The following is a 16,395-nucleotide window of genomic DNA, read 5'->3' on the forward strand; positions in this document are numbered from 1 at the left end:
AACGGATTTTTTCTTTTGAAAATTTCCAAATTCGATCCAAATGGTGGAGGGTATTTGAAGTTCGGTCCGGCCGAACTTACAGCTTTTTTACTTGTTTATCTTAACAAATTTTTCAAATACCTCAAATTTTTACTCTTTGCGTTATTAGATTTTACCATTGTTCTGAGTAGAACCAACAAAATCAATATCGGTTACTTTCTCATCAGTGAGTGAGAGTTTTATTTTTATAAATCTTGTGCAACCGCAGTATTGCAAATTCTACGATTAGTATTCATAAGTCTTTTAATCGTACCGGAGTTAAGTTCACTGAATTTTCTGTGTCAATTCTCGATAATTAAGATATCCCAAGGTAAACTTCTTCCCTAAGTAAAAAAAAATTAACAAGTAAAAAATCAGCTAACCGGGTCGAATTTTTAATACCATCCAACATGTTGAAGGAACTTGAAAATTTTACAAAAAATTCCGAAAAATACCATTTAAATGATGACCTTTATACGGTGGCTATACGAAGACATGGACCTGCATAAGTAATTTTTTGCCATTTGACCCATTAAGATCTTCAAATAAGAAAATTGAAGCAATTTCGGCTTAAATCATCAAAATACCGAATAAAGGACGCATACGAAATTTTTTGTCATAGGCTGTACTACCTGTTCCGAACTTTGAATACGAAATTGGAAACAATTCCGATGAATAATGTCGCTAAAATCGTCAAAATACTGAATAAAGGGAGGTACCGTTATACGAAGACGTGGAACTGCATACGAAATTTTTAGGCATAGGCTTACTAACTTCGAATACGAAATTGGAAACAATTCCCGTAAATAATGTCGCTAAAATCATCAAAATACCGAATATCGGGAGGTACCGTTATATGGGGGCAATACGAAAACGTGAACCGATATGGATTTACGAACTTAACCTGCCTACTGGCAAAACACACATGTGTGCAAAATTTAAGCCTTCTATATCAATTCATTCGAAAGATAGCGTGATTACAACAGACACACAGATGGACAAACAGATAGACACACAGAAAGGCGGACTTCGCTACATCGTCTTAAAATTTTACGCTGATCCAGAATATATATATATAGTTTGTAGGGCCTATCATGAATATTTCGAGGAGTTACAAACGTAATGACAAAGCTTATATACCCTCCCTAAAATGGTGGGGAGTATAAAAATGGATTTAAGAGGATTTAAGAGCGTCGTATATAAATATTTTGTGCGTTCATGATCCATATACTAGAAGCCATTAGACTTTTGACATATATTTATAAACAATAAAGACCGCATATCTATCTATAAATTTTGGTTTTAATAAAATAAAATTAAGCTTCAATGTTTGTAGACAATGTCTCGTTGCGCCTAAATGTAGGCTTCGATATTGTGATTTCTTATATGATTATACAGTGATGAGATAAAAAAATGCAAAAACCTCAAACGCCAAACAAATCCAAATTTATTCTAAAATTTAATGCTATTTCCGACATATTTTGTTTTCTTTACATTTTTTTAAATTTTATTGAATGAAGCCAAAAAATGTCGGAAATATCATCAAATTTTAGAATAAGTTTAGATTTGTTCGAATTGGTCACCTTTGGTACGAATTTATGGCCTTCAAACGGCCAATGAAACCGTCACACGCTGCCCGAATGTTGCTTTGCGCGGTATTTTGGCCCATTCCCGGCGAAGTGCTTGCTTGAGGTGATCGACACTTTGGTAGTTTTTAGTGCCAACCTTGCCTCCCAAAATACTCCAGACACAATAGTCCAACGACGAATTGGTATCCGGAGATTTTGGTGGCCATTTTGCGCTGGAAATGAAGCGAGGAACCTCATTTTTAAGCATTTTTGGGTGGCGCGTGCTGGGGGCGACGGTGCTGAGTCCTGTTCGAATGTCCAAGGTCTGCGGTTTGAGTGCTCAAGACTTTAATAAATCCTCCAGAATATTTTTGGGATAATATTCGGCATTTATTCTGATGCCACGGTCTATTAATACGAGCGGATAGCGACCATCGGCTATTATGGCGGCCCACACTTTTACCATGGACGGCGCTTGAGTTCTGGTGGCCAACCGAAGGTTTACAAACTGCTGGACAACGAATGTTTTCTCATCGGACAGGAGAAAACCAAATTCGGCAAGTCACCACTTTCGGCCAAGCGAAGCAACTCTTTAGGTCTTTTGAGTCTATTTTCTTTTGCGGTGTAAGTTCTTGCACTTGTTTGAATTTTCAATGGCACTACCCCGAGCTCATTTTTCAATGTTTGCCGAATGGAATATTGCGATATGTTCAGCTCACCAGCCATTCTCATCGGAGAAAACCAAATTCGGCAGTTCACCACTTTCGGCCAAGAGAATCAACTCCTTAGCTCTTTTGAGTCTATTTTCTTTCTTTTGCGGTTGCGGTGTAAGTTCTTGCACTTTTTGGAATTTCAATGGCTTTACAACGATCTCATTTTTCAATATTTGCCGAATGGATTATTGCGATACGTTCAGCTCACGAGCCATTTTTCGGGCCCACTGCGACACGGGTTTCGATCAAGTCGCTACATTACTTTTCGAACCATTTCTGCTGATGTTGCTGTTTTCTTCGGGCTAGACTACCAGTATCACGGTAACGAACGATGGTACGAGACACAAAAGATTTATTCACATTTAAATGCTGGAGTGCTCTGACGATAGCCACTTGGGGTTTTCGAGCCAAATATAAAGAAATCACACTATCACGACCCTTGAATTCCATCACGAATAACTTTTTTTGTGTGCCTTTGTAATGAACTGTCAAACTGATTTTGGAATTGAAAATGTTGAATGAAAAATTATTTTAATTTTTCAAAATTGTCGAAAAGATCCATATTAAAACAACCTCCTATTGGCGTCGTAGAAAAACATTTAAAAATCTAGTTATTTTTTATAAACCATTTATAAATTTTTGACATATCAATGTTTTCAAGCGTTGATGCATCTACCTATATTCTTCTACGTTTTCATCAATCCACGCTCATTCACGTATAAATCCCAAACTTGGCATCACTTTTTTCATTTCCGCCAACCATTGTTTTTTTTCAAGTGGTGTATACATTATCGATCCTGTTGGTGTAATCATCCCTAGCTGTAACAATTGTTATTTAAAGTGGGGCATACATTATCAATCATATAACGATTCTTATTTATATGTTATAACCATTGTAAAACCAGTAATCACCTTTGGGTTCTAAAAGAATGGATAACTTGGAATGTTTTTAGCTACAATATCCCAATCAAATGCACGATTTTCGTTCAAAATAAATTTAATGTTCATAACCTAAATTTATTCTTTCCATATCCCATTTTAATTAAATCTCTCCCTATTTTTTACTTCTACTTCTAAAACTCGAAGGATAACATGGTTATCAATAACTCGGAAAACTTCCCACCCGGTGCGAATCTAAAATTGGTAGGTATCTCTCAACTTGCCAAAAAGGACTCACCAACCCAAAAAAAGAATCTACGCGAAGGTCTCAAAGCAATTTACTATGAATATTGTTCAAATACCTCGGTGCATGGTATCCAATATCTGGGACAAAACCGCCCACGGAAAGAGATATTTTTCTGGTTGTGCATCTTTATTCTATCGATTTTCTATTGTTCACAAATCATTGCCAAAGTCTATCAGAAATGGAATGATACTCCAGTCATTGTTAGCTTTTCGGAACATTCAACACCCGTATCGGATATACCGTTTCCAGCGATTACCATTTGCCCGGAAATAAGAAGAAGAGCACCAAAAGATGGTAAGCTAAACAATCTTTCTCTCTCTCTCCGGATTCTCTTAATAATACTCTATTCTCTTGGAAACAGGTCCAAGTTTCAGTTTGCTGTTGAAAAATTTAACACTGGATTCGGAAATTTCGCAAAATCTAACCAAAAGCCAACTTGGGGAATTTCTCACCCTGCTGCAGACATGTAGCACCGATGTATATACCTCGAAAATTCCCAAATTATCAAATGAATCTTTTGATTATATTCGAATCATAGACGACATGGCCATCGATATCAAGGAACAAGCCATGGCCTGCGAATGGCTTGGCATTGAAGGAGGTTGTACAGATCTGTTTACCCGAACCTATACCGATCATGGTCTATGTTATACATTTAATGGTTTCAATGGCACTGATTTATATCGCGAAAATACCACGCAATATCGTCTGATGGGCCTTGAGAGCACTGCTACGGAAACTTCTGAGAAACGTTTGAACCGTACCCTAAATTGGTCACTCGAAGAGGGTTATCCCAAAAATGCTCCACTCAAAACATATCCCGCTCGGGTTGTAAGTGCCAGTACAACGGCTTCCATTGAGATAGCATTGAGGATACTCACCGACAATACAGATTACACTTGTAGTGCCGGCACCGAGGGTTATAAAATTGTTCTTCACACACCGTCCGATGTCGCCTCACTGTCCAAACGTTTTGTACGAATATCACCGCGTAAAGAAGTCTCGATTGCCGTTAAACCCGTCATGCTGACCACATCGGAAGGTGTCGCCAATTATTCGCCCGATAAACGGAGATGTTACATGAATGGCGAACGTTATTTAAAATTTTTCAAAATCTATAGCGAACGTAACTGTGAAATGGAATGTCTTACCAATTTTACCCTCAAAGAATGTGGTTGTGTGAAATTCTCCATGCCACGCACCTACGATATGCCGCTATGTGCAGAGGATAAAATCACCTGTTATACTGAGGCGGAAGATAAAATGTTATTGGAATATTTCGGTGACCGCGATAAGGATCCTTGTAAATGTATGCCATCTTGCACATCGCTGGACTACGATGTGGAAATATCCCAATCGGATTTTAATGAACAACAAATTTTCTCAGCTTTTGGATTAGCCGACCGGGAAGCAACAAAGTGGTCCCTTTTAATGATACACTTTAAGGGCAATGAATTTATAACATCCAAACGTTCGGAACTATACGGTTTTGCTGATTTCCTAGCAAATTGTGGTGGTATTTTGGGACTTTTTATGGGTTTCTCCATATTGAGTTTAATCGAATTTTTTTATCACCTGACGTTACGTCTGTGGTCGAATATGTCAAGTAATGATTGATTTTTATGTAAACCTTGATAAAATTAAGAAGGTAAAGCAATTTCAAATAAAAATATCCATCTCTGCATTTTCTGTAATTTACCTTGTCAAATTTCGCAGCATAGAATACAGGTTCCCATCTCTGATTTCTGTATGTACAATAAATTTGTAAACATAATTTTTGACAATGAGATGTTGTCAAACGGATAATTTTGAAAAAAATTGTAAACATATGACTGCATGACTTTACCTTCTTAATTCTACCATGCTTAAATATTTACTATTAATTTTTAATAATAAAAAAAATATTTTGCCAAAAAAATTTATTTTGACTTAATCACGGTAAAATTAAGAAGGTAAAGTCATTTCAAATAACCATTCACATCTCTGCATTTCTTGTAATTTACCTTGCCATATTTCACTCTATAAAAAGGGTTGCCATCTCTGATTTCTGTGCGCACAATGGATTTATAAATAGAAATTTTGACAATGAGATGCTGTCAAACGAATTATTTTGACAAAAAATGCGAACATATAATTACATGACTTTACATTCTTAATTCTACCATGGCCTTAAGGTGAGAATGGCTTAAATCATCAGCTGGCTTATTCGTAGAAAAACAAAGAGCGTGGGGTCAAAATCGAACTAAGTCAACCCAAAACTCCTTTGTTCTCTACGAAGAAGTCAGCCGACGACTTAAACCAGTCAAAAATCGAGCTTTTTATGTATTCTCACATTTAGCGTGACACCTTTCACAAAATCTTCATAGAATAGATTTATAAATAAACATTTTAACAATTAGATGTTGTCGAATGTGAAATTTTGCATATGTTTTGCAAACATATGAGTGAGTGCATGACTTAAAAGGACGTTTATATTTAACGAAATCACTCACGGTACCCCCCGATATTCGGTATTTTGATGATTTTAGCCACACTTTTCAACGGAATTGTCTGAAAATTTACACAAGGAGTTCCTTGTGAGTACTTTATCCCCTGGAAGAGAATTATTTATATATGTCTACGATATTATTATATATGTCTATATATTATTTATATGTCTACGTGTAACCCCATAAACGGTACCCCCCGATATTCAGTATTTTGATGATTTCAGCCAAATTTTCAATGGAATTGTCTTAAAATCCACAAAAGGAGTTCCATAAGAGTACTTCATCTCCCTAGAATAGAATTATCTAAATAGTTCCACGTTTTAGATAGCGCCCATATTCCGTATTTTCATGATTTTTGCGACATAATTCACCGGAATTGATTCAAATTTCGTATATAAAGTTCGGAACCATTACTACAGCCTATGACACAACTTACTTAAGCAGGATCACATCTTCGTATAGCCCCCATATAACGGTTTTCATTTGAGTGGTTTTATCCGACGGAATTTTCTTGAAATTTTTTAAGTTTCTACCAAATGGTGGAATTATAAAAAGTTCGGCCCAGCCGAAATTAGCTGCTTTTTTACTTGTTACATCTTTTTTTTTAAATTTTATTGCAAACCATGTCGGAAATAGCGGCAAATTTTAGAATAAATTTAGATTTGTTCGAATTGGTCAACTTTGGCACGAATTATGGCCTTCAAACGGCCAATGAAACCGTCACACGCTGCCCGAATGTTGCTCTGCGGTATTTTGGTCCATCCCCGGTGAAGCACTTGCTTGAGGTGGTCGACACTTTGTTATTTTTTAGTGCCAACCTTGCTTTTCAAAATACCCCACATACAATAGTCCAACGGATTGGTATCCGGAGATTTGGGTGGTCATGCGCTGTGCGCTGGAAATGAAGCGAGGTACCTCATTTTGTAACCATTCTTGGGTGTCACGTGCTGAGTCCTGTGGTAATGTCCAAGGTCTACGGCCAAAATGTTTGCGTGCCCAAGGCTTTAATACACCCTCCAGAATATTTTCGCGTTAATATTCGGCATTTATCCTGATCTGATCTGACGGTCGATTAATACGAGCGGAGAGAGACCATCGGCTGTTATGGCGGCCCACACCATCACCATGGCCGGCGCTTGAGTTCTGGTGGCCAACCGAAGGTGCACATTTTCAGCTGACCTCGTTGGCAAGTAAACACGATAATATTGTTTGTTTACAAACTGCTGGACAACGAATGTTTTCTCATCGAAAAGGAGACAACCAAATTCGGCAGTTCACCACTTTTTGATTCTATTTTCTGTTGTTTCCGTTGCGGTGCAAGTTCTTGCAATTTTTGGAATTTCAATGGCTTTACCCCGAGCTCATTTTTCAATATTTGCCGAATGGAATATTGCGATATGTTCAGTTCACGAGCCTTTTTTCGTCCACTGCGAATCGAGTTTCTTTACTTTTCGAATATTTTCTGCTGATGTTGCTGTTTTCTTCCGTCAACTTCCTTGACGTCGGGTAACAAGCGATGGTACGAGACACAAAAGATTTATTCACATTTAAATGCTGAAGTGCTCTAACGATAGCCACTTGTGTTTTTCCAGCCAAATATAAAGAAATCACACTATCACGACGCTTGAATTCCATCACGAAAAACTTTTTTTGTGGAAAATTCTCACCAAAATGATTTTGTACGCTTGTAAACAATATAATGAGCTGTCACTGGAATAATTTTAACAGCTGTCAGACGAGTGGATTAGAAATGACAGCAGGTTGAAGTTGGTTGCAGTTTTTTCATCTCACCTTGTATACTATATATAGGGTCTATCATAAATATTTCGAGGAGTTACAAACGGAATGAAAAAGCCAATATAACCTCCATAAAATGTTGGAGGATATAAAAATGAGTTAGAGAATTCCACTACAGTTTCAGTATGGACAGGTTCTTGGCCATGTTTTAGAATAGAAAAATTAGTATTTCCTACGCAGCTACTCACAATTCCCCAATCGCTTTCCTTTGCTATTTTTCTGTACCAAAATGTGACGCTTCGTTTTATGTCACTGGCAATATAATAAATGTGCGTGAGAATTTCTTAATTATTTGTGTTTGTGGAGCAAAACACACTCTATCTTCCTCTGGCGTTCCCTACACTGTCTGTGTTACCAACATTTGTATTGGTATGGGATGTTTGTTATTAATTTGGGGATCTCTTTTGGGGCCAATATTTACTAGAGTGGTCATTTTAACTCTCTCCTTCTCTTCTCTCCCCACACACACTTTCCGTGTTAGTGTGCATTCATGTGGATCCCTGATACCGGTACAAGTGTGCATGGGGAAGAATGTGTTGTTTACTCTCCCAATACATTGATGGGTGACAACAGAAAAAGCAAAACAAAAACATCATCCCGTGTCGCAAAATTCAGTTGGAATTCTGTGCAAGTTGTGTCAAGTTTAAAACGGTTGAAATGAATTAGATGGAGGTAGAACAAATGGAAGCCAATTAAGAAAAAAATATTTAAAGCGGCAGATATTCATTCATACGTAAAAAAACGCATTTGACATCACAATGTGAGTGTTTCAAAATTTGAAGAAGAAAAAAATGATATCAATTAAAAGATCTCATAATTCAAAATACTAGCATGTCAGCGGCAAGTGACATCATGACCGTTATCGATCCCGAGTCCAATATCGTCTTAGAAACTACTAAATCATCCAATTCTCCCAAGGGTAAAAAAACATTATGGCAAGCTTTTAATGAAACATTTTTGGAGTATTCCGGTAATACGGCCCTGCATGGTGTACCATACTTCAGTCAGCAACGTCCTCTGAGGGAGAATATTTTTTGGTTTTGCGTCCTATTGCTGTCGATATTCTATTGTGCCACATCCGTGCTGCAAACCTTTGGCAAATGGAAAGAGAGGCCTGTCATTGTGAGTTTTAGCGAAACCGCTGTAGACATATCGAATATACCCTTTCCAGCTGTAACGATATGTTCGGAAACCAAGCGGCCATTGCTCAAAGGTAAATATAAGTTATGTTTCTTGACTTTTTTTAAATGGTAAAAGTAGGGAATTAACAACACTGGGCTTTCTCTCTCTCCCTTTGCTCTACCTCTGCTCACTCGAGTAAAATGTTGCAAAACTTGAAGCCACTGGCATTTCATATAACGGAGGCATAAATAAAAATAATTCCCTCTCCCTATTTTTATACCCTCCACCATAGTACATAGTATGGAGGGTATATTAAGTTCGTCATTCCGTTTATAACTCATCGAAAAAATAATTTTAGACATAAAAAGTATATTCTTCATCAGCGTAAAATTCTATGACAATTTGGCTTTGTCCGTCCGTCTGTGAAAATCACTCTAGCTTCCGGACGAAATGAAGTAGGTTAATAAAATTTTACTCAAATGTATATTATGTCTGAAGGACTTTTGATATTGAAAATGGGCCATGTAGGTCCACGTTTTGGTATAGCTCCCATATAATGGTACCTCCCTATTTTCGATATTTTGGTGATTTAAGCGACATTATCCACCGGAAATGACTCAAATTTGGTATTTGAAGTTCGTAATGGATATTACAGCCTATGACAGAAAATTGTCTATGTAGGTCCAAGCCTTCGTATAGGCCCATATATCAGTACCTCCCTATATTCGGTATTTTGGTGATTTTAGCGACATTATTTACCGGAATTGTTTGAAATTTTATATTTGAAGTTCGCTATGGATACTACAGCCCATGACAGAAAATTACCTATGCAGATCCAGGTCTTCGTATAGGCCTCATATATCAATACCTCCCTATATTCGGTATTTTGACGATTTTAGCGACATTATTCGCCAGAACTGTGTCAAATTTGGTATTTGAAGTTCGTAATGGATACTACAGCTTAAGGCAGAAAATTGTGTGTGCAGGTCCACGTCTTCGTATAGGCCCCACATATCGGTACCTCCCTGTATTCGGTATTTTGACGATTTTAGGTGCAATATTCACCGAAACTGTTTGAAATTTCGTATTTGAAGTTCCAAATAGGTACTACAGCCTGTGACAGAAAATAGTGTATGCAGGTCCAGGTCTTCGCATAGGCCGCATTTATCAGTACCCCCCTATATTCGGTATTTTGATAATCCTAGCTACATTATTCACCGGATTTTTGTCAAGTTTTGTATTTGAATCTTGAAATGGCTTATGAAAAAAGTTGCCTATGCGGGCCCACGTCTTCGTATAGACCCCAATATAACGGCTATATTCGGAATTTTTAAGATTTTAACAGAATTTTTCATGGATTTTATTTTTTAAATTCCAAATTCGTTCCAAATGGTGGAGGGTATTCAAAGTTCGGCCCGGCTGAACTTAAGCTGAGAAAACATAAAACGTTTTTTTTTGACTGGCCTAAGGGTGGAAATACATAAAGCGCTTATCTGGCTGGCTTAAGTCATCGGCTGGCTTCTTCGTAGATGAACAAAGGAGTTTTAGGTTGACTTAGTTCGATTTTGGCCCTAGTTTCCTTTGTTCATTTCCGAAGAAGCCAGCCGATGACCAGATAAGCGCTTTATGTATTCCCACCATAAGTCGCCGGCTGGCTTCTTCGTAGAGGAACAAAGGAGTTTTAGGTTGACTTAGTTCGATTTTGGCCCATAATTTATACTTGTTTGCCCTACGCTCCTTTGTTCCATTCCGAAGAAGCCAGCCGATGACTTAAACCAGTCAAAAAAGCGTTTTATGTACTCTCCCCTTTACTGTCTTTTAACTTCTTTATCCTCTTCCTTTTCAGGACCCTCTTTCGGTGAGCTATATACGAAACTAAGGGATATGGGGGCATTTTCGGAAAACTCAAACATAACCTCAACGGAATTAAAGGATTTCTTAGCCCTGGCACAGGTGTGTGAATTGGAATATCTGAACTCCAACGGCGATGATGGTAGTGTCGACATCGATGTAACTGACATGGGAAAGTTGCAAATTGATTACATTGCCAGGCTTAGTAAAATGGCGCCCAAATTAAGTACAATTAACGGAGGTCATTTTTGGGGATCAAATGAATTGAATATCTCACAACTTTATGCAAAAACCTTTACCGAAGAAGGTGTATGCTATACATTCAATGGACTGAATGGCACCGATATTTATCGTGAAAATACTGTCCAATATCAGGTCATGGGTCTACAGAGTTTCATTGAAGTGAGTGAAGAAATAAATCGTACCCTTTCCTGGTCTTTGGAAAAAGGCTATGCCATCGATAGTCCACTCAATACTTACCCGGCCAGAGTGACAAGTTGTGGCAATAGTGTGGGACTGACAGCTGTGCTGTTGGATCTAAAGGAGAATAACGATTACACCTGTCGCGGCCCAACCCAGGGATATAAATTGATACTACACTCTCCGAATACCGTGCCATCGGTTGCCAAACGTTACGTACGCATAGACATGGCCAAAGAAGTGTCCATAGCTGTTAAACCCAAATACATGCAAACTTCCGGTGATATTGCGGTCTTTGCTCCGGAAAAACGTCAATGCTATTTCGAACACGAGAGACCTTTGAGATTCTTTAAAACCTATAATTCGGATAATTGTGAATTGGAATGCCTGACCAATTACACGTTAAACAAATGTAATTGTGTGCGCTTCTCAATGCCCCGTACAACTGATATGCCTGTGTGTAATTTGGATGCAATGGATTGTTATACTTCGGCGGAAGAGGACATGTTATTAAAGAAATTCAATGGCCATCGTGGAAATGGTGATGGTGATGATGTTGTGGATCAATGTAATTGTTTGCCTTCGTGTACTTCGCTTGACTATGACATGCAAATCTCCAAAGGTCGTTTAGATGTAAAGACCACATTTATGAACATGCTCAAATTGGATAAGTGGTCGGATGATTTGCCCGATATTGAATTATCCTTGTTGACGATATATTTTAAAAACAATCAATTTATAGCTACAAAACGTTCGAAACTTTTCAGTTTTTATGACTTGCTCTCAAATTGTGGTGGCATTGGCGGACTTTTTATTGGATTCTCATTGTTGAGCATTGCTGAAGTGCTGTTTCATTTCACCATGCGGCTGTGGGCCAATTGGAAAACGAAGAAAGAATGAATGGTTACTTTTTTTAATTTTAGAAATGTTATAAATAAATAGTATTTTTTTTTTGTTTTTTTTTTTTGAAAAGTTTTTTTTATTTATGATTTATTAAAAGTCTATCCAGGAAATTTAAAAAATATCTCAAAAAACAGTAAACGCTAAAGGAATAGAAAAACGCCCATATGGCATCACTGTTTAGAACTTCCGCTGCATGAACAACATTGACATTTGTTTATGTCAGCAATTGAAGATTAATGCTAGGAACACAATTGGAGCGAACGACGAATTTCGCCCTACGCGGCGACAAAATGAGCCGCGTAAATTCGTCGTATGGAACACAATACCGACGAAATTATAAAACAGCTGATGAAGTTGTTTACTTTTTGCTCATTTGTTGACTACAATGAATCAGAGAATTGTAAAGTTTATTAAAATTATCAAAATAATTAACATAATGTATATTATAGTAAAAGCTTATCTGCTTCTTCACTCAGGCGCAAGTACACAAATAAATAAACAAATTAATTATGTTTTTTTATACGAGTAACAGATAGTAGAGTGACCATAACAAATTTTAAAGTAAAAAGTAACTTTATTTACTAAAACACATAAAATTCGTACAAGTATGGCCACCTTGTACTGTTTTGTTCGCCGGTCGCCGGCGTATGAAATAGAAATAAAGCTAATTGAGTTCGCGGCGACCGACGAAATTTTCGCCGGTGCCGTGATTGTGTGCACTTCCATATACACATATGTATTTTATTTTTGACGACGAACATACGCCGCGAAAAAATTCGTCGTTCGCTCCAATTGTGTTCCTAGCATAATTTGAAAGAGAACGACATTTCAATTGATCAGTAACGGTATTTTGTTAACATTGTAGGTTGACTTAGTTCGATTCTGGCCATAGGCTCTTTTGTTCATTTCCAAGGAAGCCAGCCTATGACTTAAGCCAGACAGATAAGCGCTTTATGTATTACCACCTTTAGAACCAATTTAAGCCGTAGTGGTACAGGATGAGATAAGAAAATTGCAACAAAGTCAAATGCCATAATTTTTAGATTTTTTTTTTTAATTTTATTGAATGAAAGCAAAAAATGTCGGAAAAGGCATCAAATTTTAGAATAAGGCTGGAAATACATAAAGCGCATATTTGGCTGGCTTAAGTCATCGGCTGGCTTCTTCGTAGATGAACAAAGGAGTTTTAGGTTGACTTAGTTCGATTTTGGGCCTAGGCTCCTTTGTTCATTTCCGAAGAAGCCAGCCGATGACTTAAGCCAGCCAAATATGCTCTTTATGTATTTCCAGCCTTAAGCCAGCCAAATATGCGCTTTAAGTATTTCCAGCCTAATTTTAGATTTGTTCGAATTGGTCACCTTTGGCACGAATTATGGTCTTCAAACGGCCAATGAAACCGTTACACGCTGCCCGAATGTTGCTCTGCGCGGTATTTTGGCCCATTCCCGGCGAAGCGCTTGCTTGAGGGGATCGACACTTGGGTATTTTTTAGTGCCAACCTTGCTTTCCAAAATACTCCAGACACAATAGTCCAACGGATTGGTATCCGGAGATTTGGGTGACCATTGTGCGCTGGAAATGAAGTGAGGAACCTCATGTTGTAACCATTCTTGGGTGGCGCGTGCTGAGTGCGATGGTGCTGGTGCAAGGTCCGCGGCCAAGGCTTTAATTAATACATCCTCCAGGATATTTACGCGATAATATTCGGTATTTATTCTAATGCCACGGTTGATTAATACGAGCGGAGAGCGACCATTGGCTGTTATGGCGGCCCACACCATCACCATGGCCAGCGCTTGAGTCCTGGTGGCCAACCGAAGGTGCACAATTTCAGCTGACCTCTTTGGCAAGTAAACACGATCATTTTGTTTGTTTACAAACTGCTGGACGACGAATGTTTTCTCATCGGAGGAAACCAAATTCGGCAGTTCACCACTTTCGGCCAAGCGAGGCAACTCTTTAGCTTTTTTCAGTCTATTTTCTGTTCTTTCTGTTGCGGTGTAAGTTCTTGCACTTTTTGGAATTTCAATGGTTTTACCCCGAGCTCATTTTTCAATATTTGCCGAATGGAATATTTGCCGATATGTTCAGTTCACGAGCCATTTTTCGGCCACTGCGATGCGGGTTTCGATCAAGTCGCTTTTTATTTTTCGAACCATTTCTGCTGTTGTTGCTTTTTTCTTCCGTCCACTTCCTTGACGTCGGGCTAGGGTAACCTATTGTTCATTTATGATATCTCAAATATGTGCTAAAAATTCGATCAAGCATTTAATATGGCATATATATCTACGTATCTTGATTGAATATAGATTTGGGGTAATAATTTAAAAATCTCAAACACAAAAAAGACATAAAAATTCATGTGTAGTCATATGGAGGCATTTCTTGTTATTGTTTCAATTTTGGCAAATATAAACGTTCCTTTTTTGCAAACTTTGTTGTTGTTTTTTTTGGGGCCGGTAAAAAACATGTTTAAAGAAGTAGCATTTCATGGTCGCAAACATCAAACACACACTAGAAGAGAAGTCTGCAGAATCACGACTCACCAACACACATGCATATCCGTGTGCATGTGTGTGTTTATTCTCTATTTTGTGATGTCATTTTGTCTTGCATACTGCGGACCAAGTAAATAGCAACATCATGGAATTAGTACAAATATTACACTGGAATTATGGTAGAATTGAAAAGGTAAAGCCATGCAATCATATGTTTACAATTTTTTCAAAACTATTCATTTGACAAAATCTCATTGTCAAAATGTATATGTATGAATTCATTGTACACACACAAATCAGAGATGGGAACCTGTTTTCCAATATCAAAATTTCCATAAGTAGAAGTTGCACATATAATGTGATACATGTCAAAAACCGAAAATGGTAAAGACTAGACAAAATGCATTTTGAGCAAATGGTTTGTGTCTACAATACATAAGTAACAGCTCATGACAAAGGCATGATAATATAAAAACCACAATTACAGAAACAAATGTCAAATAAAAGCTTAAAAATCCAAAAATGTGATATCAAAGTTCTATTCCTTTTCAAAAAATTGCATATAGACCTAGCCGGTTATATCAGTTAACATTTGTAACTATGTTGTTATGATATCATAACAACAGAGGTATTTTCACAGGGTTGCCATATTATGACTCTGTCTTGTCCGACCTTTGTACATGTCTGTCATTTCAGTTATGAAATACAAGAGTAAAGTCCATATGTACTTTTTCGACAACAGCGTGCCCTATTTTCATCTGAAAATATATATGGTCTGTTCCAGAACCTGCAAGAATTTATTATTTTTGCAATTTTTTTTTCATTCGATATCGGTTATCATATTAAAAATTTCCGCATTTTATTCAGGCCTCACTGCTTACATAGGGTTGAGCGCATGACTTCTTAAGGCTCTATCAGACGGAATGTTTTCATGTGTATTGTCAGGTTGGCAGATATCTATCATATTCACAACAGATTGGATGTGTGAAATTTGAAGAGGTTGGTTGCTTGTTTCGCATTCTTTGAGCGTTTTGTTTTTCAACAATTTTGAACCCCTTGTGGCGGAGGTACCAGAAGGAGTTCGCAATATATCCCATTTTCACAGCAGATATTGTTTTAGTAGAAATAATGGTATGTGTGAAATATGTGAGAGAACCGGATGCTTTTTTCCGATTTTTTAATCGTTTTGGTTATTCAAAGGTTGACCGTTTGTGGAGGAGGTACCAGAAGGAATGGTCCGATCTCTACCATCTTTATAACACATCTTGTGTTGATGGTAATATTGAGGTGTGCCTAGTCTTAATGGAATCGAATGTTAATTTCGCGTCTTATGAGCTTCATGTATATTCACAGTTTTGAAGTGAAGTGGACCGATATATTCCATCTTCATACCAGACCTTGGGTTAAAAAAAATATTGTGATGTGTGTAATTTGAAAATAATCGGACTCTCACATCACATTTCATAAGATTTATAATTATTCAAAATGTTGACCTTTTGTGGGGGAGGTACTTGATGTAGTGGACCGATACTGTCTATTTTCGCACCTGAATTAGCACCAAAAAATATATATGGGGATTTGCAAATTTGGAGCAAAATCGGTTTTTGGCCGTATTAAATGAAATATACTCTCTGTAGTCATATGACTGACGGTATACAAAATATTCTCCATTATCATTCGTTCAGCCCAATCATAAATATGCTGTCGGAATTTTATTCCCATGGAAAGCATTTTCCTCGAATAATAATGCCTCCAATCATAAATAATGGAAGAGAAATAATTTGAGAAGATGGCAACGCGACTTGTCATTTTCGTACCTAGTGTAACCTA

General features: G+C 37.5%; 2 protein-coding genes across 3 annotated transcripts; both read left to right on the top strand.

Annotated features, from left to right (window-relative positions):
- Window positions 1–263: 263 nt before the first annotated feature.
- LOC101897087 (pickpocket protein 28-like) lies at window positions 264–5,169 on the top strand. Its single transcript, XM_005178286.4, has 3 exons — window positions 264–349; window positions 3,386–3,779; window positions 3,847–5,169. The coding sequence occupies exons 2-3, from the start codon at window positions 3,392–3,394 to the stop codon at window positions 5,100–5,102; spliced, it is 1,644 nt and encodes a 547-aa protein (XP_005178343.2). The 5' UTR covers window positions 264–349; window positions 3,386–3,391; the 3' UTR covers window positions 5,103–5,169.
- Window positions 5,170–8,377: 3,208 nt separating this feature from the next.
- LOC101897271 (pickpocket protein 28) lies at window positions 8,378–12,090 on the top strand. 2 transcript variants are annotated; one of them, XM_011292120.3, is made up of 3 exons: window positions 8,378–8,531; window positions 8,602–8,984; window positions 10,740–12,089. In XM_011292120.3, the coding sequence occupies exons 2-3, from the start codon at window positions 8,603–8,605 to the stop codon at window positions 12,062–12,064; spliced, it is 1,707 nt and encodes a 568-aa protein (XP_011290422.2). In that variant the 5' UTR covers window positions 8,378–8,531; window position 8,602; the 3' UTR covers window positions 12,065–12,089. The 2 variants fall into 2 exon arrangements, with proteins under 2 accessions (XP_011290422.2, XP_058979239.1); XM_059123256.1 differs by having other exon boundaries at window positions 8,390–8,531; window positions 8,580–8,984; window positions 10,740–12,090.
- The last annotated feature ends 4,305 nt before the right edge of the window (window positions 12,091–16,395 follow it).

This window comes from Musca domestica, unplaced genomic scaffold, assembly GCF_030504385.1.
Source record: "Musca domestica strain aabys unplaced genomic scaffold, Musca_domestica.polishedcontigs.V.1.1 24, whole genome shotgun sequence".
Classification (NCBI taxonomy): Eukaryota; Metazoa; Arthropoda; class Insecta; order Diptera; family Muscidae; genus Musca; species Musca domestica.

Bases quoted from the DNA above. Each gene is read 5' to 3' on its own strand.
- LOC101897087 (XM_005178286.4), top strand. From the start codon at position 3,392: ATGGTTATCAATAACTCGGAAAACTTCCCACCCGGTGCGAATCTAAAA. The intron at 3,780-3,846 runs GTAAGCTAAACA...TCTTGGAAACAG, and splicing joins AAGAAGAGCACCAAAAGATG to GTCCAAGTTTCAGTTTGCTG.
- LOC101897271 (XM_011292120.3), top strand. From the start codon at position 8,603: ATGTCAGCGGCAAGTGACATCATGACCGTTATCGATCCCGAGTCCAAT. The intron at 8,985-10,739 runs GTAAATATAAGT...CTTCCTTTTCAG, and splicing joins CAAGCGGCCATTGCTCAAAG to GACCCTCTTTCGGTGAGCTA.